Source organism: Oryza brachyantha, chromosome 10 (genome assembly GCF_000231095.2).
Source record: "Oryza brachyantha chromosome 10, ObraRS2, whole genome shotgun sequence".
NCBI lineage: Eukaryota > Viridiplantae > Streptophyta > Magnoliopsida > Poales > Poaceae > Oryza > Oryza brachyantha.
Genome location: NC_023172.2, coordinates 11,380,787 through 11,402,925, shown reverse-complemented (window position 1 = coordinate 11,402,925; position 22,139 = coordinate 11,380,787). Strand labels below are relative to the sequence as shown.

The following is a 22,139-nucleotide window of genomic DNA, read 5'->3' as shown; positions in this document are numbered from 1 at the left end:
ATCCTTTCTCTTTTCTAATTGTTTCTCTGTAGCCAACTGAAAGCCTAGAGTCGTGTATTTTGGATGCCATGTATTTCATCAGATCCTCATTTATTTTCCCCATGAAATTTTTGGAAAGCTTTTGGGGCCTTAATGGATTTTTGAATTAACATTTTCTGTAACCAGGATTTCCGAATCAGTTTTCTCTGAATTTTATCCAACATGCTATTCTTTTGACAAAAATGATCAGGTTTTACGTTCCCAGCCGGACGACACATAAAAAATACTTGTCAAAGATGTGCTCATATATTTGCAAATATTCTGTCTCTTTCTTTGTTTACAAATTAACCTTTGCTAATGCTACATTGCTTTTTTTTTTTTCCAATCTCCAAGTTTTCCAACCGTTTCCAAGACAACCTCAACACATTTTTTAGGCATTTCAAAAATGCCTTCTAACAATACACACTATCTATTTAATTGATATTAGGTCCTCCCTAATATCTATGTATTTTCACCACACTGTACCTATACAGATTATTTATCTGCAAATCAACTCTAAACTATTTGATTCACCTCCAAGAATGGCAGCACAGGTGAAAAGTAGATTGACATGACACAGACCGACCCTACAACAACTCAAATTCTACAAGATTATTCAGAGGTTGGAAATAAAGGACCGGTAAAATCTGCACAAAATAGGTGAGATAAAAAAAATTAACGACTCGATCGAGAGCCTCAGTGCTGTGTCGTCGAATGAATTATATCCAGGATTCGACTGTGTGATTGTACATGTAAGAGCTCATCCCGCTGATATGAGCTAGAGCGTCAGAATCAAGCATGTCTTCCCCCTTCACGCCGCCCTGCAAAATCGAATGCAATTGCTCGTTAAATGATGGGGAAATTCCTGAAATCTTTGTTAAATATCACATTTTTATGAAGAAAAACCAGTTCTTTGGATTGGATGAATGGGGCACTTACAATCTGTTCATACTCTTCGTGATTCTGCGAGCCGATCGACCTGGATGCCTCGCAGTAGTCGTCGTTCTTGGCGAACCTGCCGCGGACGCGAGGCCGGCTGTCTGCGAGGGTTTTTCTGCAAGCGTACTGCAAATTTTTTCGGTTTTTTTGGGGGAGTGCAGGAACACGTCGAGATGTGAGTAAAATGTGGCGAAATTCGTTGGAAGATTCGGTGATTTGGTTGCTGTTTTTGTGGAAGTTCTTGCCTTACCTTGATCTTCTTGCTGAAATTCCTCTCGTTCCTCTTCTTGATGTACCTGTGGATCTTCTCCTTCCTCTCCTCGTTGGAGAGGCGGACGGTCTTGAAGCTGGTGTCCTCCAAGCTCGTGACCTCCGTCCCCGTCGCCGGCAGCCGCACCGGGCTGCCGTTTCCTCCCATCTGGCACAACCACCACCACCATGGAAACCGGTCATGATTCTGTGCTGAGTGTGTGGTTCTCGCATGGCGGCGGCAATGTCTCTGGGTCTGGATCATCCTACCTGCATCTCTGCGGCGGCGTTGCCGAAGGCCATCTCGGCGCCGTCGGTGGCGTGGGCGCCGAGCAGCGCGCCGCCGCATTCCATCATCCGCTGGTACTCGCCGATCTCGTCCATACCCATCATTGACATCATCATGTTTCCAGTACAGCCTCCGCCGCCGCCGCCGCCAGTGAAAAAGCCTGCCTGCGCTGGGTGCGCGTGGGCGTTATTGCTGAAGAAAGCCTCACCGGCTCCGGCAGGGAGCATCGCCTGCTGTTGTGGACAAAGCGGCTCGTCCATGCCCATAAACCCTCCCGCTCCCACTCCTGCCCCGGCCAATGCCGCGGCGAAGCACTCGTCGTTGTATCCGGAGGCGAATTGCATGAGCTCCGACGCGGTGCTGCTCAGCTGCGTCTGCAGCGCCGGGTGCTCCGCCGCCGGCGCTGGCACCATCGGGAGCGTCATTTGACCGAACTGCTGCTGCTCCTCTGGCGTTTGCGTGTCATCAACGGCCGCCGCGAACGTGTAGTCTTCGAGCGGAAGAAGGAGCTCCCCCTCGGTGCCAGTCGGCTCGTCTTGCTCGAGCAGAGCCGACAACGTGGAGTCCAGCGACGGTAACGGCGACAGGCTGTCGGCGTGCGTGGTCGCCGTGGACGACGACGAGGCGGACGCGTCCTCAGGAGAGGCCGTGGCGTTCACCGCAGCGAAGAGGTCGCCACCATTGCCGTCGTCACAGAAGTCCAAGATGTGCGCAGCTATAGGGCTCGAGATGCCATCCTGGAAAGAAAATTCAGACAACAAAACCCATCAAACCACAAACTCGTAACCATTTCTTTCTTCAGAAGAGAACTGTATCCTTCTACATGCCTGTACAATGCAAACATTCATGTTCAAAACTAATAACCGGCAAGACAGCAATTCACTGGATTTACATATTTAGATTAGCCTATTTAAACCCATTTCTATGATTCTTTTATAATCTCTCTTTGCAGAGAATCAAATGCCATACTGTTGTATTTGCAAGAAATACTGTTCTATCTGAAATCTCTGAAGATGTCAAGAACAGTGGAGGTATAGGTCCGTATGCCGTATGCTGGGCGAATGTTACTATTTAGGATCAGGGAACTAATCAACAATTGCAATGTGCAATGTCGTAAAGCTCGTGGAGGTTAGGAAGCAGAAACTATCAAGTCGTGGCATCGATTCGGCTTTGTACTGCAAGAGGTCCAAAAAGCTAAAAGATTTCTACAGGATCTGGTGCCTCTTTCCGCTTTAGTTTGATAGGCACCTAACAATTATTGCTCTAGCAAAATCTGATCAGAGCACTGGCATTTGCCATTTGCTATGTAATCCTAATCAATAGGATGCATGGACAAGAAGAATGCAAAAAAAAGAAACACACACACAAATGATCAGACCATGCATGCAGAATAACGACAGCAAAAATTGGTGAAATACCCATGCTGAAAAAAATGCGCCATGGTTTCTGAAGTCTGCAAATAACTGCAGAATTGAAACTACTGAAAGACCCAAGCTGAAAAAAGTGACATGATTTCTGAAGCTTGCAAATAACTGCAGAATTGAAACAACTGAAAGACCCATGCTGAAAAAAAAGTCCCATGATTTCTGAAGCTTGCAAATAACTGCAGAATTGAAACTACTGAAAAACATCCATGCTGAAAAAAAAGTGGCATGATTTCTATAGCTTGCAAATAACTGCAGAATTGAGCCTAGATATGCTTCAAGGAGATTTACAGCGAAAGGCTGATCGTCGACGTCGTCGAGCATGATGGGATGGGAACGGAAGAGGAGAAAAGCTCACGACCATGCTAATGGCAGTGTGGTCTATTTATAACGCCATGAACAAGCAGGCCGGTAATAATCCAGGCTAATTATAGCACCATGAGAGGCGGGAGACCTTAACAAGAATTGAACTAGATGCGAAGTAACCGTAGTACTTAATTAGGACAGGGACAAATTTATTTACATGTCACATGGTGAAAATGTAGCATCATATGCCCAAAGCTAGATAAAAGAGAATGGGAAAACACCTATTTTTGTGCATGTTGTATGCCGTAATTTGTCTTCTAACGAACAATTAAACCGCCCTTTGTCCCTCTAAGATTAGTTTTCCCTTACTCCTAGATCAGTTTTGACCGGGACGTCTTAATTAATTTTCTTTTCCGAGAAAAATAAGATTCAACAGATAGTTGATATATAGTTGATTACAGTACATGAACAAAATCATGGGTAATATTGACTCATTTTTCTACGTATGAATATGTTGTTTTTGTGTTTTGTTTCAAATTCGATAAGCCGATTCAACGGTTCGAAAACGGTGGCTATCCGGATGGAATTTTGACTTCGGGGTGTTCTTTTCATGTTAATTTCTCCTTCCTTCATTATTCCGGAACTTAATAAACTGATAGCAAAAGGACGATATTGCTTTAAAGACCACGCTGACATATCTAACTAAACTTTAGATGTGTTTATAGATATTTCAGGAGAACTGGATTCTAAACGTCATGGAAAAAAGCAGGAAAGCACATACGTGACAGAGTTGTATATGCTCTTATGTGTCAAATTGCATGGAGATGTGCAATGATAATAGATTAATATCTCTCTATGCATTCATGAAGTTGTTCTTTTATCTAGATACTAAGATACAAGAGAATAAATTGATCACTTTTCACTCCAGTTCAGTCAGAGTTTTTTTCCCCATTATCTAAAAACACTTACTTTATCTAAAAGAGTCAATAAGAATTGCAAGAAACTCAGAAGCTGGTCTCACTTGCCAGAATAGCACACAAGTTCTTGCATGCACACATGCAGTCATCCAAGCTGGGAAGCAACCGCGACGCCAAGCAGATGGATGCCTAACGAAAGAACTGAACCTATTCTGATTCCAGACTGATCGAATGCATGTCTGTCAGTGTCAGGAGAAAAAGATGCATGCACCTCTATCTAAACCCACAGTAAAAACGCATCGATCTCCATGTTCAACGTATTGATTGACCACAGTTCGTCGTTGCAATTGAATCAGAGATAACAAGAACACTCACATGCATAGATGCATTTTTTTTTCGGGTCTGAAACTCGCATGTACATATAAGCATGCAAATGAGTGAAAAAGATGGCACAGGAGAAGTTGAGAGGAATTACAATGGCGGAAGGGGCGAAACCGATCAGATCCTGATCTTGGAACATCATCATCATCTCTACCGATCAAAGCAGAAATGATCAACTGAGATCACTACTTTCTTGATGAAAAACTTTATGTATATATGCAGGATATAATATTAACCGGAAGGAAGTGTATGAAGGGAGAAGAACAATATAGAACGGAGGTGCCTCTGAAGTGATGCAGAAGAACCTAGATGAGTATATATAGATCATAGAAGAATAACCAAAGTTTTGTGTGTGTTTTGTGGGCGTACCATCCTTGGCATCTCTGAATCTCTCTCTCTAGCTTAGCTGCAGCTTTGTGTGAAAAAATGTTCGCCCTGACAGCGAACAGTACGTACACGAAAACTCAACTGGGGTTTTTTACACTGATGGAGATCAAAGGAATCTGTTTCTGCTAATGAAATGATGGTATGGAAGCAAATGCTTATCTGATTCTGATTCAGGCCAACCCTGCATACACTCAGATGTGCAGTTGCAGTACTGATTTTCCCTCTCTTTTGGTGACACCTTGTAACTTTGCATGACGGGCTCTGTCTGTTGTCGGACCCCCGGCTGAGTTTTATCTAGACAGAAATCAGGAAAGATCGATTGCAGAGAGTTGACACAGTGACATTAATGCTGTCAACGAGTTAAACGTTCTCTAGAATCAATATACAGGAAAATGGATTTTAACACCCAATCTTTTCACTTTTGCTTATTTTAAATTTTTAACCTTAAAATTTATAATTGATTTTGGAGGGTTTTTCATTGTAGCTTATTTTTCAGCCTTGACTTTTAAATCACTAAGAATACGCATATAGAATCTATCTATCTATTAATTAATTTATAATATAAAGACAGCCCGAAAAGGAGGCTCCACGTTTGTTCTGGTGCCTAGAAATTCCCACGTTAATAGAAGAAAAAGAAAAAAAATGAACCGTTAGATCATGGTGGGTTCAGATTATAACGGTGTAGATTGATAGCTATAGTTGTATAAGTACAATTTATTCAAATAAAAAAATATGGTTCAGATTGATCTCTAGTTATAAAATTGAAAAATGTTGCGGCGTCCACCTAATCGCTCCTCCCGGGGCTAAAGGGCCTGAGTTCGATTCCCACGGCAAGCAACGCCGAGCATTACTGTAATTAATTAAAATTTATATTTAAGTCTTACTTTAAAGTGTTATTTTTTATATTTTTAATTATCAAATAATAGATTATAAATTTAACACCAAAATTTTGACATCTAAATAAATTCTCCAACTAAATCATTATTATTATGATTTTAGGTAGATTTTCGATTGCTGTACAAAGTTGACGAGCTAATTATTTCTACATATAATTATTTTATTTAGGTGTAAAGTTTTTGAACGGAAATATTTTACTTATGTTTAAAGTTCATGAACACCTATGCATAAAGTCTATAACAAAAAATATTTTATCTATGGGTAAAGTTTATGAATTAAAATATTTTATTTATGTATCATGTTTACGAATAGAGAAGTAGTTAAAGGAGCATCGTTAGATCAGAGTAGGTTCAGATTATAATAAATATAGTTGTATAAGAAGTATAATACATATGAAGTAATAGAAAAAGAATGCACCATGTTTAGTCTCATGGGCTAGAAAATCGCACAATAAAAAATAATCCGATTAAAAATGTAATTTTTGAATTGAACAAAACGAAAATAATAAAAAAGAGTAGGCACACGTTCGTTCTGGAGACTATAAATTACCATGTTAATCGAAAAAAGAGAGAAAAAAGTAATGCTTAGTGTTTTTCAAAATCTTGAATCGGGTACAAATACACGTACATGACGTGGATAATGCCATGTTGACTTCTCTTTCCTAACTTAACAACATGAAGCAAACAATAATAAAATACAATAGGAAAAACTGTGTCCAGGGTATGATTTGGAACCCCGATTTTCACCTTGGTTCTCAGCTCCCAATAAATATCAAGTATCACTATGCGTACAAAAATAAAATCTAACATATGGTGGAAAAATATGTTTGATAATTTAAAGTTAATATATGATATATAAAAGATCTACATGACCATTGTTTTGCCTTTAGTTTACAGGCATAAGAAAAAGAAAAAAACACACCATTAGATTATAATAGATATATATTTTAGCAGTTGAGATTTAATTGAAAACTATATCAAATTTTGATTCGATTTTCTTCTCTCTAATTTGGAAAGTTATATAACTGTTGACTAGGCACCCACAAAATTTTTTAAGCATAGCAACAAAATCTGACAAGTAGATATGTACCATGACAGCATAGCCTAATTAAAAGCAAGGTGCGAAATTTAATTGCCCACACGAGGCAAATACTAAAGTCCTGTCTTATAGGAATAGAGATCATTAATATACACGTTTGCTCTGGAGATACAAACAGATAAACAAACTTAAAACATACAAATATAATCGTTCTGTTTGTAAGCATGTAGAACAGATAAACATATCTCATATGTACATTAGCATGTTATCATTTTGTTTATCAAATAAATACGAGTAAAACATATAAATAGATCTCACATGTAGCTATGGGTGCGACACACAATGGCAAGATTGATATGCATCCTATGCTTAAAGAATCAATACAAATAGATAAAATATTTAATAGAATTACACTGAAATAGACAACAATTAAAAGAAATAAACAATAACATGTTTTACAGTTTAAAGATAAAAAAAAGATAGGATAAATACATAAAAGTAACTTAAATCTAGCCGCGCAAATGCACGGGCCAACCTGCTAGTTTTTATTTATAAATTAGTCTTAGTTTGCAATCACCTCCTGCCTATGGTACACGCACGATAAAAGGTTCAGCTAACAAGAGCGTCATCAACTAATCACGCTTCCACAAGTTAAATAGACTATGATGGACCATTTTCTTCTAACTCGTTCTCCAAGAATATTTAACTTGCGGAAGTGTATTTAGCTGATGCTTTGCATTTTTTCTATACGAATAGGCTCACATCTCATCTGCTTACAAGCTTATCAAACATGGCACAAAATTGAATTTTATAACTCAATTTTAAAGTTACATTTTATTTTATTTTCATCATCGTTTATTTCTCATCAATGGTATTTAAACCGCTAATAATGTGGATATAACAGTGTACATATAATTTTTGTTGCTTTGTTTATTTTTCTACAGCTTTTAAACTAACAACTTGACATGAATAATTACTTCTTGGCCAGTCATAGAACATCAGGTGCATTGTTTCCACTCTTTCCATACTAAGATAGACATGAAGTGAAAGGCTACACATCAATGGCCATGGCATGAGTAACCTATAACATAAAGAAATGGCACAATCGAACACTTAGTGTGGAGATACATGTCTAGTATCTTGTAAGTTGTAAACACCTATAGAACATCTTGGTACTTTATAAAAATAGAGTAGAGGAACACATGTACACGGTAAAGTATATCATGAACACATGTACACGGTAAAGTATATCATTGTAGTAGATAATAAAGGTGTGTTCAGTTCTTGCCATCCTAACATAGCTTGTATGTTTTACCAGGCTAGGGTTGGCTTGAATAGAGGAGTGCAACCATGTAAGAGGGGTCGTTTAGTTGGTTACACTAATTGGGCTAAGGATGAAACAATATTTAGTTTGGTTGGTTACACGTTAGATAACGTGTTGATTTCGTCTCGTTGGTTACGCCAGTCATGCATGGGTTACCTCTTCCAGCGGTAGCGATGGTAGAAAATTTAACATTTGGCACTCTTACGGAATGGGTTGGTAATGGACCAACGTCCTTGGATCCTTTCACAAGTGTACTTAACCACTATATATATAAATTTCAGTCCACCTTATTTTGAATCCAACTCTTAAATCTTTAGACAAAAACTTAAGATTGTTACGAGACCTACTTTCGGGGGAGTGGCAATAGATTTGTCACTCTCATCTCACATAGGACATGTTTGTTTCAACAAGAAATTATTGTAATATGGATTATTAAGTTAGATTATTGTGAGCTGTATTATTATAAAACAAAGTAAAAAAGAAATGATAAATACATGTAATTATTTTAAAGTATTGAAGGGCAGTAGGCTTAAATCCATCCAATAATCTAAAAAAGTATCTTTGGATGAACTTATCAGGTTGTAGTAATCTAGCTAGTCTCTAGATTGTAATAATCTATTATACTAATCTATTTATTTGTTTTACCTAACTCTTAATAAACTAGATCATAATAATCTTAGGCTAAATCAAACATGACCATAATATTGTCCAATGGACAAAATCCATCCGGTAAAGAGTAACAAAAGGTTAAAAGATCTGAGTGAGAGTTGTCATTTCCCCTCGCTGTGAGCGGAAGCGATCCAGCTGATGACGACGGCCCAGCGGTGCACGACAAATACACGCGACATGCCGTGGCTCTAGCGTCGAATCCGATCGGCCGTTTGGTATCGTCACGTCGGCTGCACGGCGAGCAGCAAATCATTGTAGGCAAGACAACTTAGTTTAGCCCTAGCTCAGATGCGATGTGATGTGAAAGCGCATATCTTGATTGATCCGGCATCTAGGGCACCGACCGTTCGTCCGGTCATCACCGGGAGATTACTGGGCGATCTTTGGAGATATATTTGTTAGAATCCTGGATAAAAAGGCTTGAGGCTTTTGTCTACCTAGCCAGCATCCAACTAAATTAGCCATGGTTAGCACGTAGGAGTATTAAACCATGCTAACTTAGCTAGCTAGCTACGTGGTAGCTGGTAGCTACATGGTGTAGAGACTGCATATAGATGGGTTCAACATTAGTATTGAGATTGAACCCTGTTTAATTACAACCAAGACCAACATCTAATTTAATTTTTAATCAAGTATAATTATACTATTATTATCGAACAAGAAGATAATATACAAAGGCAAAATCATATCAAAACATAGATCAAATATAAACCCTTGAAGATAATTCATTAATAATTTATGTCAGACAGAAGCGTTATAGGTACCATGGTTCTGCTGTTATGCGGATTGAGTTTTTCGCTTCTGCTTTTGCTTATAAACAAAATTTAAATTTAAACCTTAAATTAGGAGTTAATTTTATTCCTTTTATCATACTTTAATTTCCAGTCTTTTCTTTTGAAGATATAAAAATTTTATTTATAAATTACTTTTTGTTTGCATATATGTCTTTTTGTTTTTCTCTCTCATAAAGCGACAAGATGAGTACTTATTGCGGACACACTTCCTCGTAATAAAAAAAATTGTGTATATTAAAGATCCTTATATGATCTTTCTAAAATAATTTTTCAACTTTTCGGTACCTATTTGGTCATTTATATAGTCATCGTGCGATCAAATAATCCATAAAAATCTAAAATTCTAATAAAAGGAAGGATCAAATAAGGAACCACACCCGACGCGATGGCCCCGTGTAACGTCCAAGATTACAAATCAATCATTTCATCAAACAAATTAAACACTTAGCACCCAAAGGATCAGTCATTAGTCCAAAGATCTATCGATCGATCGAACAAATTAAGACGCACAACCGAAAAGCTACCGTAGCATGCACACCAGACAGAACCAATGCCCATCAGTCCCCAAAAGCCTCTCTTATCTTCCAGCTTACTACAATCTCATTTTTCGTTTTTCCATATCTAACGTTTGACCATTCGTCTTATTTGAAAAATTTGTATAAAAACTTAAAAAATTAGTCATGTATAAAGTACTATTTATATTTTATTATCTAGTAACAATAAAAATATTATTCACAAAAAATTTAAATAAGACGAATGGTCAGACGTTGGATACGGAAAAATAAAAAATAAGATTATTATAGCACGGAGGTAGTTTCGGTACGTAGCATGCAGTAGCTCAGTAGCTAGCTAGCCATGCATTTGCACGGCCCCGTGCATTACACATCCATCGATCCATGTCGTCCATCAATCACGACCTGGTGATGGATGTTTTTTTTGTTTTTTTGTTCACAACACACCATGCACACTAGCTAGACAGATAGATGGATATATATGTGCCTATGATAGATGGGAATCTTTGTATGGGTGCATCACTAGGCCAAATCGCCCTGGGCCAGGTGTCGATCGACTTGCACTTTTGCATTTGCACACACGGGCATGTGTAAGAGGAAGTTTAACATTGTAGCTAATTACTAACTCTAATTTATTTATAGTCAATTTAATAGTTAATTCATACAATAGTTAGTTACAAAATATCAATACATGGTCTCATATGTTATGCACATATTTTATCTTGGAGTCTGTATATAGCTGGCTACAAATTAGTAGCCCGCCTCTTTTCTCTCTCCTCTTTTATCTCTTTAAAATATACTTATAAATAACTTATAGCTTGCTATTGTACCTGCTCTTTTATCTCTTTAAAATATACTTATAGATGACTTATAGCTTGCTATTGTACCTGCTCTAATGCACGCAAGGAGTTGTAGCTACTGCTAGCTATGCAGGCAGGCAGGCAGGCAGCGAAGGGAGTGTGATTGTTTGTCTAAACAGTATAGTATTTGCAAACAAAAAATATTTTATGAGTAAAATTTTTATACACATATTCTTAGCGATCTAGAAGCCAATCTAAAAAATAAATTTTGGTAAAATCCTCTAAAATTAACTTCAAATTTAAACTTAAAATTTTAAATTTTGGTTTACATAAACAGAATTGAAACAATGGGTTGGAGCTTTACTTGTTTGGCTGTCGCGATGTAATTAATAGAGAACTATGTTAACTTTTTGTCATATATTTAGTTATTTATTTTATTTAAAAATTTTACGTAATAGGTAAAGATTTAAGTTACAATTAAAATATATTCAATAATAATTTCAATCGCATAAAAATAACTGATAATTACATAAATTTTTTAATAAAATGAATGATTAAACTTGTATAAAAGTCTAACAACATGTATTAAAATACGAATCGATATCCTATAGAGAAAAAAAAACCAGGCCCTATTAAAATATGAATCGGTATTTATACCGATTCGTGTTTTTTTTCTCTATAGGATACCAATTCGTATTTTAATACATGTGGCGTCGCGTCGCGTCGCGCGCACGTACTTGGGTGACGCTACTACTCCACTAGTGTAGTACTACGCTGGTGCGGCTTTTCCTCGCGCAAAACCGGGTGGGAATCGCGTGCGAACGGTCGCGTATGCACGTACGTACGTGACTTCGTGTCGGCTCAGCCGGCTCCGCGAGGCGCGGGCGCGGGCGCGGGGGTAGAAAATCGGTTCGGAGACAGCCGGACATATTAGGTCGAAATGGACGGCAACAACGGGAGCCGATGCGTAACGGTTGAGGTGACACGGTAAACTCTCACTGCTCCGACGGTCTTTTTTATTTTTTAAGAGAAAGGTATTTTTATCCGATCTTTATATTTAATTAATCTAATATATACATCCATTTTTTTAAATTTAGGAACTTAGCCTCTAAATTAACCCAATCTAAAATTCATATTCCTATGAAGATTTGAACCCAGGACATTGAATGTTACTCAGATCACTGCAACCACTAAGCTACATGTCGTATCTTCTTTTTCCCTTATTAGCTCATTAGCTACGCAAAATCATAATCAGCGCTACCCTTCTCAATGTAATAACTGTACTTGTGGATTTCCGTATCTAATGTTTAACCGTTCGTTTTATTTAAAAAATAGTCACACATAAAGTATTATTTATATTTTATAACATCATCTAATAACAATAAAAATACTAATCATAATTTTTTTTAAAACATAAAATGGATGGTCAAATTTTGAACACAAACAATGTAAAAATGCACTCTCTGTATAAAAGAGGTAATATATGTTAATTAAAAATTAAACATTAAAATGTTGAAAAATAATTTTATTTAATTATTTAAGAAACGTTTATATGAAAAGTTTTTCACGAAACCCACCGTTTAATAGTTTAAAAGGTATAATAATAGATGTCGAGCAAGCGATTTATCTTATTCGTGGTAGAGACAACATTCATACCAATCCCAGACAACGAAAAGTGTTCTCTGATTGTCAACAATTTTTTACGTATATTTTTAGTAATCCACGATAACAAACTAACAATACTAGCGATGAAGGGCATTGAAGGATGAACCGGTCTAAAACGCTGGATGCTAGCTCCGCTGCTGCTATGTGCTACTGGTGTATAAGAAAGTAACGATGCCATGTGAATTTTGCATGTGTATTGCTTATGATTGTTAATATTTTCAACGAATTTTTTTCCATTACTGCTAGTTTTGCCCTAGGAGCATCTCAAACCACATGGTCGAAGGACTATCCAAACCAAAGTTGACAAACTTGATTAAAAACATGCTCCAACCAACTTAACAATATTGTTAGTCGAATCTCTCCCCTCATCGACCAAACTCGGAGAGCTATTTTGCCTTGCCAAACATGGCATCGTCACTCTATCCCGTCTCTTTTCTCTATATCTCCACATCTTTACGGTAGATCTAGACAAATCCAACCCGTAACACGTTGCGTCGTTTGCCTCCCACGGTCGTTGGGCCATCTGGATCCAACCGCCCCTTGACATTTGGGCATCGACGCCTTCACTCATCGCCATCATGCCCTCTCTCGCCAACAATCTCCTAACAGTAAAGGGCCTACACACGTCTCCAGCTCCAATTACTCCTTACACACCATCCCCAAGTTCGACACCTCTTTGTGTCGTCATCCCCGCATCCTCTCTACCATTGTCTCCCATCCTCATGTGCTGCCTCATTCCCGTCATTGTCTTCTCCTGCGCTCTTGCACCACCTCATCCTCATCAATCACTACCATAGCAACTATCGGACTCTAGTCCGCCCGTGTGCTAGTGAAATGATGTGTTGAGTGGGTAGAGAAACAATGTAGTGGGGAAACGAAAAAACTACAAGGAAAGAGAAAAAAGTTTTTAGAGACATATATGTGGAACACACCGTCAAATTAAAGAGTGTGATGTCAAAGTTGTTGGAGTAAGAGATAAATTTAACTCACTATTTTTTATTGAGTTGGCCTAATTAGGGCTGGATAATGAGCTAGCTCGGCTCGGTCCAGCTCGTTAAGATAACGAGCTGGCTTGGCTCGGCTCATTATTGTAACGAGCTAAAAACTCAGCTCGGCTCGTTATAAAGCTCGAGCTGGCTCGTTAGGCTCGTGAGCCATGCATAAAAAGTTAACCTAAATAATTTTTCAATAGGTTATACAAGAAAATTTTCATTTCAAACATGCAAATCGTATGAAATTGTATTTAAATATTAAAGTTTGAACCAACAAATCACATGGTGAACCTATAAAGTACTGACACATACATTTAAGGGTAAAATTAATGAACACCGGTGAATCTTGTGTCTTTGGTCTAGCTCGTTAGGCTCGCGAGCAGCTCACAGGCTAACTTGAGCTGGCTCGTTATCTCTAACGAGCTAAAATGCTAGCTTGGCTCGTTAGAAAAATGGAATGAGCCGAGCCGAGTTTGTCACGAGTCGAGCGAGCTAACGAGCCACGAGCTTTCTGTCCACCCCTAAGCCTAATAGACAATAAGAGAGCAACTATGTTGGAGATACTCTAGTGACAATATCTACAATAGAGGTGGATAACGGGTCAACTCGGTTCGGCTCGTGAGTTAGCTTGTTAGGCTCGTTAACAGGCCTTATAATTTATAAACTTTTCATTTTATCATATATTAATATAAGAATGAACACTAACTAACCAAAAGCTCACTAAATATAATAGTTTGGGTACAATTATAGAATAAAGCATAATTAAATAACTCATAAATATATAAAAATATACCAATCTTTGGTACTAATGAGTTAAACGAGCAACTCGTGAGCTGACTCGTTAAACTCACGAGCTAAAAGGCTAGCTCGACTCGACTAGTTAAGGCCCTGTTGATTTAGCTCGAGATTATTATAATCTAGCTTATTAGAAGTTGAAACAAACAGATGACATTATTATAATTTAGAGCCCAAATTACTATAATCTGATAAACTCCTCCAAATATGCATTTTTAGATTATTGGGTGGCTTTAGACTCACTGTTCTTGAATACTTTAAAATAATTACCTAACTTTATCATTTCTTTCTACTTTAGCTTGTAATAATCCAGCTTATAGTAATTTGACTCAATAATCTAGATTACAATAATCTCTCGCCGAAACAAACGTGACTTTAAGACCACGAGTTTGAACCAATCCGTCCGCACCCAATCAGACCAGATTTTTTAATCACAAGCCCACAACAGTTAGAGCCCACGGACTGCTTTCCAGGCCCAACAACGGCCCACCAATCTTACCCGGGCCACGCTAAAAAAAGGCCCAACTAGACCATTCGGAGAAAGCCCAGTTATTCCAATGGGGAGATGAGATCGAACTCGTGCGATTTCAGGCACCGCGAATGGACCGCGGCGGAACGAGGAGATTTTCCGCAGGCGCTCCGCTTGGATTAAAACCCTAGCCTGCTCGCTCCCCCCGCCGCCGGCGCGCCGCCACTACCGGAGACCACCCCGCCCCGCCCGCCGTCGCCTGGGGGGAGGAGCCTCGGTGCGCGCGCGCGCTCGCTCGCTCGCTCCACCCAACCTCTTCCTGTCGCCGTCGCCGCCATGATCTGCGCAAGTAAGCTTCTAAACTGTCTTGGCGCTCTCACTTCTCCCCCGAAATCCTAGCTTCTAAACTGCCCTGCCTCTGGTTTGAAGTCTCCGGCGAGGTGCCGGATGAGCCGGTGGTGTCGAAGAAGTCGGGCCTGCTCTTCGAGCGGAGGCTCGTCGAGCGCTACATCGAGGTTCGGTTGTCTCCCGCGGGTTTAGATCTCGTGTCGCGTTTGCGTGTCGTGTTTGAGCTGATGTGCTTGTTGGTGGCCCTGGCGATGGCGCAGGACCATGGGAAGTGCCCGGTCACAAAGGAGGAGCTCACCATGGACGACATCGTGCCGGTGAAGACCAACAAGGTGAGGCATTCCGTGGAATGCTGATAAAATTTTGGAGTGGCAGTCTCTCGGCAGCATGTGGTGTGGAGTTTCCTTTGTTTTGTACGAGGAACTGATGTTGTTATTACTTTCAGCTGAAAATTTTCCATGTAAACCTAAAATATGCAATACTATTCACAGGTTGTGAAGCCCAGACCTTTGCAGGCTGCAAGCATTCCTGGACTCCTGGGGATGTTCCAAAATGTAAGTGATTCTGCAAACTTCATAGCTATCTGTGCTTTACTTGTTTATAGGTATCTAAGATCTGGTTTTGAATCTTTGGTAATTATTTTTACATTGTTTAAATTTAGAACTGAACCTAAAGTAATTCTTATCTTATGCTTCTAATGTTAAAGATTAAAACTTTATGGAGAACTTGGGATGACTTAATGTTAGGTGCCCTTCTCCATAGAACACCAGCCTATAATACGGCAGAATGTTATTTGCTGTTTGCAATCATTGTCAAGCTAATAGAGGGATAAACTCTCTAAGCTTCATAATTGGAGCTTGGGAAACTGCCTGCTCATTGCTTATATTTAAAGTGGACTCATAGATCCTGTGGTGGTGTTAATTTTCTGGTATTTGTTTCCTTAATTTGCATCCCCTTAAGTTTAAATTATCTCATTTAACTATTATGTAGAACCATCTAGTACCGTGCTTGGATTTTTCCAGTTTCTCCACTGTCAAAAAATCATGGAGCTAAACACATCATGTAAGAACCCATCATGGCTCACTCTAGCTCTCACTAGAACTATGCCATGGCTTTTACAGGAGTGGGATGCTCTCATGCTTTCTAGTTTTGCTTTGGAGCAGCAGCTTCATACAGCTAGACAAGAACTTAGTCATGCGCTATATCAGGTATGCCTTTTACCTATGCCAAATTTCTCTTATATTGTATCACATTAAGTCAAAATCTACCCTTCGTTTAACAAATTATGCATTTGATTGTATTTGTACGTAGTTTACCATCTTTAGCTGATGAAGGGTCTGTTCAGAGCAGCATGTTTGATTGTTATGGAAGAGGCTGTTCTCTTTTAGGAACTCTGGTGGTTATTTACTGATTTGTCTATGGTCAGAGTGGATGCAGTAGTATGCAGGTCTTCCATAGACAATAAAAATTTCTTTGAATTTTTATTCAGAATTTAACTTGACTCTTGTTTCTATATGCCTTCATCTCTGTAATCTGCACTAGTGATTACCCATCTTGATTCATTCTTTTGTCCCTTGATAACTATATATCTTTTTTGTATTTGTCATTTGCCAGAGTTATTTTCCTGCTGGTGCTTGTGCTTTTGCACTTATAGTACCAAACACAGCTTGTGATGATTTACATATTATTTTTCCTTTTATGCTTCTTGTTGTGCATATGTGCGAGGTGTAGCTGTTGGCTTATTTCCTAGCACTCTGGCACTGATCCTGTGGTGAAGTGGGCAACAATGTTGGCCTGGTCTGTTGACCCATCTAACTAAACTTTGCCAATCTGCAAACCACCACTAGTTTTGTACTGGCATTGCTAATTTGACTGAAATGTTTGTCCTTGTTTGTTCTGTTGTGCGATGTATTAAAATGAGTACTGCAATTTATGTTTTCATAAGCTGAAGGAAAGATGCTTATCACTCACTGGCTCTAGAAATTTTTGCTAATCCAACACTGCATTCTCCAAAGATTGTTCACTGTTCTGGGTTCTTGTGCATACCGTATAAACTGGTGATATTTTGGTAGCTTAGGGCTCTAGGCGAAGGTTTGATTTGAGCTTGAAAACAATGAACTATTATTATTATTAGGTTGGTATGTTAAGAAGTGAGGCTATTGAGGAAAATGTCTGAAGTACAAAACTTTGTTTAGCCTGCTTGTCTTTACAACTGTATTTTTGTTCAGTATTTGATTAAAAAGCTCTGTTGCGGGTTAAGTGCTAAATATTGTTTTAATGAAATGCTATCAATTGGTTAATGCACTTGCTTTTAGGAGCATTCAGTATCTCCTGCATCTGATCCATTTAGTTGTTGTATGTCCCTTCCAGCATGATGCTGCCTGCCGTGTTATAGCTAGATTGAAGAAGGAAAGAGATGAAGCGAGAGCACTTTTGGCTCAAGCTGAAAGACAAATTCCTGCATCAATGGCAGGAGCTGCACCTACAGCTGTTGTCTCCAACGGGAAAAGAGGTTCCTAGCTTATGACAGTTTGAAATTGTTCAAGTAAATTTCTACTTATAATTTCAGATTTTTCATAGCTCTCCTTTGTTGGATTCAGCATTTGAAGATGAAATTGGACCTGATGGGAAGAAGATTCGTCCTGGTATCAACCCTGTGATGATTGATGAACTAACAGAGTGCAATACCATGCTCTCTGCGCACCGTAAGAAACGCCAGGTACATATCCGTACTCATAGTTATGCTGCAAACAAGGTCTAAGGCATGCTTTGGTATTTTTATCTGAAAGTTAAGGCATCTCATGAATGTTGTCTCATCTCACCAGGACATTATTTCACAGTGTTGGTTATCATCCTTACGCTTTATTTCAATAAGATAACAGTTCTCTATATTTCTCATAGGTTCCTCCAACTTTGGCATCAATTGATGCAATTGAGAAACATACTCAGATCTCCAGTCATCCACTTCACAAGACAAACAAACCAGGCATTTTGTCTATGGATATTCATCCTTCAAAGGTAAGTTTTTCTGGTAGTACCTTGCTTTGAATATCATACACTCTATGGTCTAATCCTGTTCAGTTCAATTAGGTGAAAGATTCTGCATTATTTGAATGTTACATTACTAATGCTTCTATTTGTACCTGCAACTTGATGTTACATCTTGCTTATAACCATAAAAGCTTGGTATGCATGTAGTTTATTTTATATTTTCATCTGTTCGATTTGTCTGGGATTTAAGTTAGTAGTTTGATGGTTATGGCAAACTGTGTTTAAAATGCTTATTTTAGTTTGTTCTTATTCTGAATTAACAGGACATTATTGCAACCGGTGGCATCGATACAAATGCAGTGCTTTTTGACAGGCCATCTGGTCAAATTTTGTGCACACTTACTGGTCACTCAAAGAAGGTTTTCCCTCATTTTATTTTGATGCGCTCTATTGAATTTTAGTCTAAATCTTAAATTTATCTTAACTTGGAACCTTCGTATGTAGATAACCAGTTTGAAATTTGTTCCTCGGGATGAGCTCTTTGTAACTGGATCGGCAGATAAGGTAAGCCTTTTTTTCTCTGATATTTGTACAATAATCAAGTTCTGAATTTGCTAGCAAGTTGATTGTGTCATTTAGCTTCATACTTGACTGGATCAGGCATGTTTGCAAACCAAATGGACCATATCTATGTTCCTTATGCTGCTGGTTGTTGGCTTGCAGCCAACTAACCAATACAAACCAACTAGTAGTTCAAATTTGTGAAATCCTAATACCTGTCGACTGTCCACCCAAATGAACGAACTGCTTAGGCTGGAATCACTGGATGATCTTCCAGTGACTGTCGGAACACACTTGTTTGCTGTAAATCAGAGTGTATCATGGATTATGGAGATGTGGAAGTATACCATGGTAGTAAAGAAGGATTGGCATCAGTGCTATTTTTTTGGAAGTTCCTAAGTATTTTAATAGCTTATTGATTCAAGGTTCTTATGATGGATTAGCTTCTGAAATGCAAAGACAATGTAAATTTATTATGTTTTCATTGAGCTGTTAATGTTATTCCTGTTCTTTTCTACTTCCTCTGTTTCACAATGCAAGACCTTTTAGCTTTGCCTAGATTCATATGAATGCTAATGAATCTAGACACATATACAAATTATATACATGGATCAATTGATGAATCTAGGTAAGGCTGGAAAGCCTTACAATATGATATGGAGGTAATGGGGGAAACATATGTAGGTGCTCGTTCTTTTTAGGTCTCAAGCAGATTGAAAAGTGTTAACTTCATTGTTGTTCCAACTGTCTGATGATTAGTTTCTGCGGTTTATTCTTCACTGAGTTGTTTGCAAATATGCAGACTGTTCGAATTTGGCAAGGAAGTGAGGAGGGAAACTACAATTGCATCCATACATTGAAAGATCATACTGCCGAGGTTAGCAATTGCGTGGATTATTCTTCTGATAATAAATTCACATTCTTGGCAATAGAGTATTCTCTTGCACGAGTATGGTTAATATTTCCTTTGTGTGCCTTTTATATATCTGCTACAGTAAACTTGAAAACATTTACGAATTTTTGATCAACCAAGGATCTGTCACAAATGTTACTAACACATTTTTGCATATTTAACTGGACACTCTTCTATAAAAGAGTCATACTGTGAATGCAGTTCTCTAACAAACTTTTCTTTTCCATCTTTACTGTTAGCTACTCTGGTCCATTCATGTTTTATAGTTACTTACCAGACATGTGAAAAATTCCACCGCAGTCCTTTAAAACTTCTACCACATTATATATATATAATATAAATAATGTTAATGCAAATTCTGTTGTTTCAAACTTAACTGATTTTCAAAATCTCTCAGGTTGAAGCTGTTACAGTTCATGCGACTCAGAAGTACTTTGTGACTGCTTCCAAGGATAACACTTGGTGCTTCTATGATATTTCAACAGGATCGTGCCTCACACAGGTTTATTCCATTATCTTTCTCATGTACACATGCATTCTTGCTCCCATTCAGCCATGTTCACACTCACATGCTTTCTATGTTAGCTCCCAAGATGTTTATGAATTAAATGACGATCTTTATTACCAGGTTGGTGAGGCTTCAGGAGAAGAGGGATATACATCTGCATCTTTCCACCCAGATGGTCTTATCCTGGGTACAGGGACCACTGAAGCTGTTGTCAAAATTTGGGATGTGAAGACACAGGTGTGATACTCTGGCAACACATTCAAGTTTTTGATGGAGTCAAACACATTCAAGCTTGTCTGCTCTTGAAATACCTTGCTAACAATCATCTTTTTTTTTTTTGTCTCTAGTCAAATGTTGCAAAGTTTGAGGGGCATGTTGGACCAGTAACTGCTATGTCCTTCTCTGAAAATGGTTACTTCCTAGCGGTATGCATATCTCCATAATGCAGTCTGCAAAATATCGAATTTCTTTGTTCTGATATTTTTATCATATCTGTACAGACTGCTGCTCTTGATGGCGTCAAACTTTGGGATCTTCGGAAATTAAGAAATTTTAGGACCATCTCTCCGTATGACACGGACACACCGACAAATTCTGGTAAGAGCTTTGTACATACTCAACAGTGCACATGGAGAACACGGCAGAAAACTTTAGAATATCACTGTAAATTGTGAGTGATACACGTGCAATATGCATAGGTATAGCAAACAGGGCAGATTATTTTGGTAGTTCACCCTACACATATGTTGCTCTTGAGGATTTTGTTACTCTGGCTTAGTGTTGTAGCTGGAAGGATGCCTCTAAATGTTTTTCATATGTCCTGCAGTGGAATTTGATTTTAGTGGAAGCTATCTAGCTGTTGGTGGTTCAGATACAAGGTATTATTTTAAAACCTGCAAATTGCCACCTCTTGGTGCTTGTTATATATCGTAAACCAAGATATTTAATACCTCTATTTGTGGCTTCAGGGTTTACCAAGTAGCTAATGTTAAGCTCGAGTGGAATCTTGTCAAGACCTTACCTGATTTATCAGGCACAGGTTTGTCCCCTTCTGCCCCCATTCCCAGTTGCCATCCGTGCTCGAGTTCAGCTAACTTGTTAACTTCTGTGGCTTACCTTTCGCAGGGAGAGTGACCAATGTCAAGTTTGGCGCTGATGCAAAGTACATCGCCGTAGGTTCGATGGACCGTAACCTACGGATATTCGGGCTTCCTGGAGATGATGACCAAATGGGCGAGACGATACCATCGGAAGAGTGATGAAACCCATTGTACTTTCATTTTCACCTGTGCGAACTGCTCCCTGCAGTGTGTTTTACCGGTGGCTGGGCTGGCTGAGCGTTTGGAGGCATATATAATGGGAGACAGAAGGTTCCTTCGCGGGAGCAGTCGTCTGGGCTTTGGTCGATGTAAACAAATTCGACATTGTTATTGTATTTGTAGGCCTTACTAACTTCCTAATGAGGATACGATTTGTTTTGGAGATGAATACAATGCTTTAGTGCTCGACTTTGCAGACATGTGAATTAATCTAGAATGTGTCTAAAATTCACGATTACCTTATGTTCATGCGCTAACGGAGATATATGTTTCTCAGAGCAGCTTATGGTAATCTTCTTAATTTGAAACAATGGAATGGGATGGAATTTTTATAGTCGGCTTATCAGCTTTTGAACCACCGTATTCTTTTTCGTTTGAATCTATCATCTTGTTTATTTGAACCTCACAGAATATGTTTTGAATGTGAATCTGGTGACATTCGAATTACGTTGAACACCTGTAGATTATTACCACCATAGATGCTTTGGGCCGTTGGATACGAACTGGGTGGTGGAAATTATGTTTTGGATGAGCTAACTTGTTTAGCATGAATGTAAGATGATGTTAAAAGATTTCTTTTTAGTCATTTCACTGCTAAATTTTGAGTTTTAAATTAAATTAATTTTCTTACTAA

General features: G+C 38.6%; 2 protein-coding genes across 4 annotated transcripts; one reads left to right on the top strand and one right to left on the bottom strand.

Annotated features, from left to right (window-relative positions):
- Positions 1–263: 263 nt before the first annotated feature.
- Positions 264–4,686, bottom strand: LOC102716903. Of its 3 annotated transcripts, none has more exons than XM_015841678.2 (5): positions 4,618–4,686; positions 1,477–2,232; positions 1,208–1,375; positions 958–1,083; positions 264–839 (listed from the first exon to the last, which is right to left on the bottom strand). In XM_015841678.2, exons 1-5 carry the CDS (start codon positions 4,669–4,671, stop codon positions 738–740), a joined length of 1,206 nt encoding a protein of 401 aa, XP_015697164.1. In that variant the 5' UTR covers positions 4,672–4,686; the 3' UTR covers positions 264–737. The 3 variants fall into 3 exon arrangements, with proteins under 3 accessions (XP_015697164.1, XP_015697162.1, XP_015697163.1); XM_015841676.2 differs by lacking the exon at positions 4,618–4,686 and adding an exon at positions 2,914–3,072; XM_015841677.2 differs by lacking the exon at positions 4,618–4,686 and adding an exon at positions 2,914–3,170 and having other exon boundaries at positions 746–839; positions 1,203–1,375.
- A 10,495-nt stretch (positions 4,687–15,181) lies between these two features.
- On the top strand, positions 15,182–21,705 carry LOC102716627 (pre-mRNA-processing factor 19). The gene is made up of 18 exons (XM_006661782.3): positions 15,182–15,214; positions 15,295–15,380; positions 15,474–15,545; positions 15,705–15,767; positions 16,335–16,421; positions 17,584–17,725; positions 17,814–17,932; positions 18,115–18,231; positions 18,528–18,623; positions 18,709–18,768; positions 19,568–19,642; positions 20,076–20,180; positions 20,307–20,423; positions 20,534–20,611; positions 20,687–20,783; positions 21,013–21,064; positions 21,155–21,225; positions 21,312–21,705. The coding sequence occupies exons 1-18, from the start codon at positions 15,202–15,204 to the stop codon at positions 21,443–21,445; spliced, it is 1,584 nt and encodes a 527-aa protein (XP_006661845.2). The 5' UTR covers positions 15,182–15,201; the 3' UTR covers positions 21,446–21,705.
- Positions 21,706–22,139: the final 434 nt, after the last annotated feature.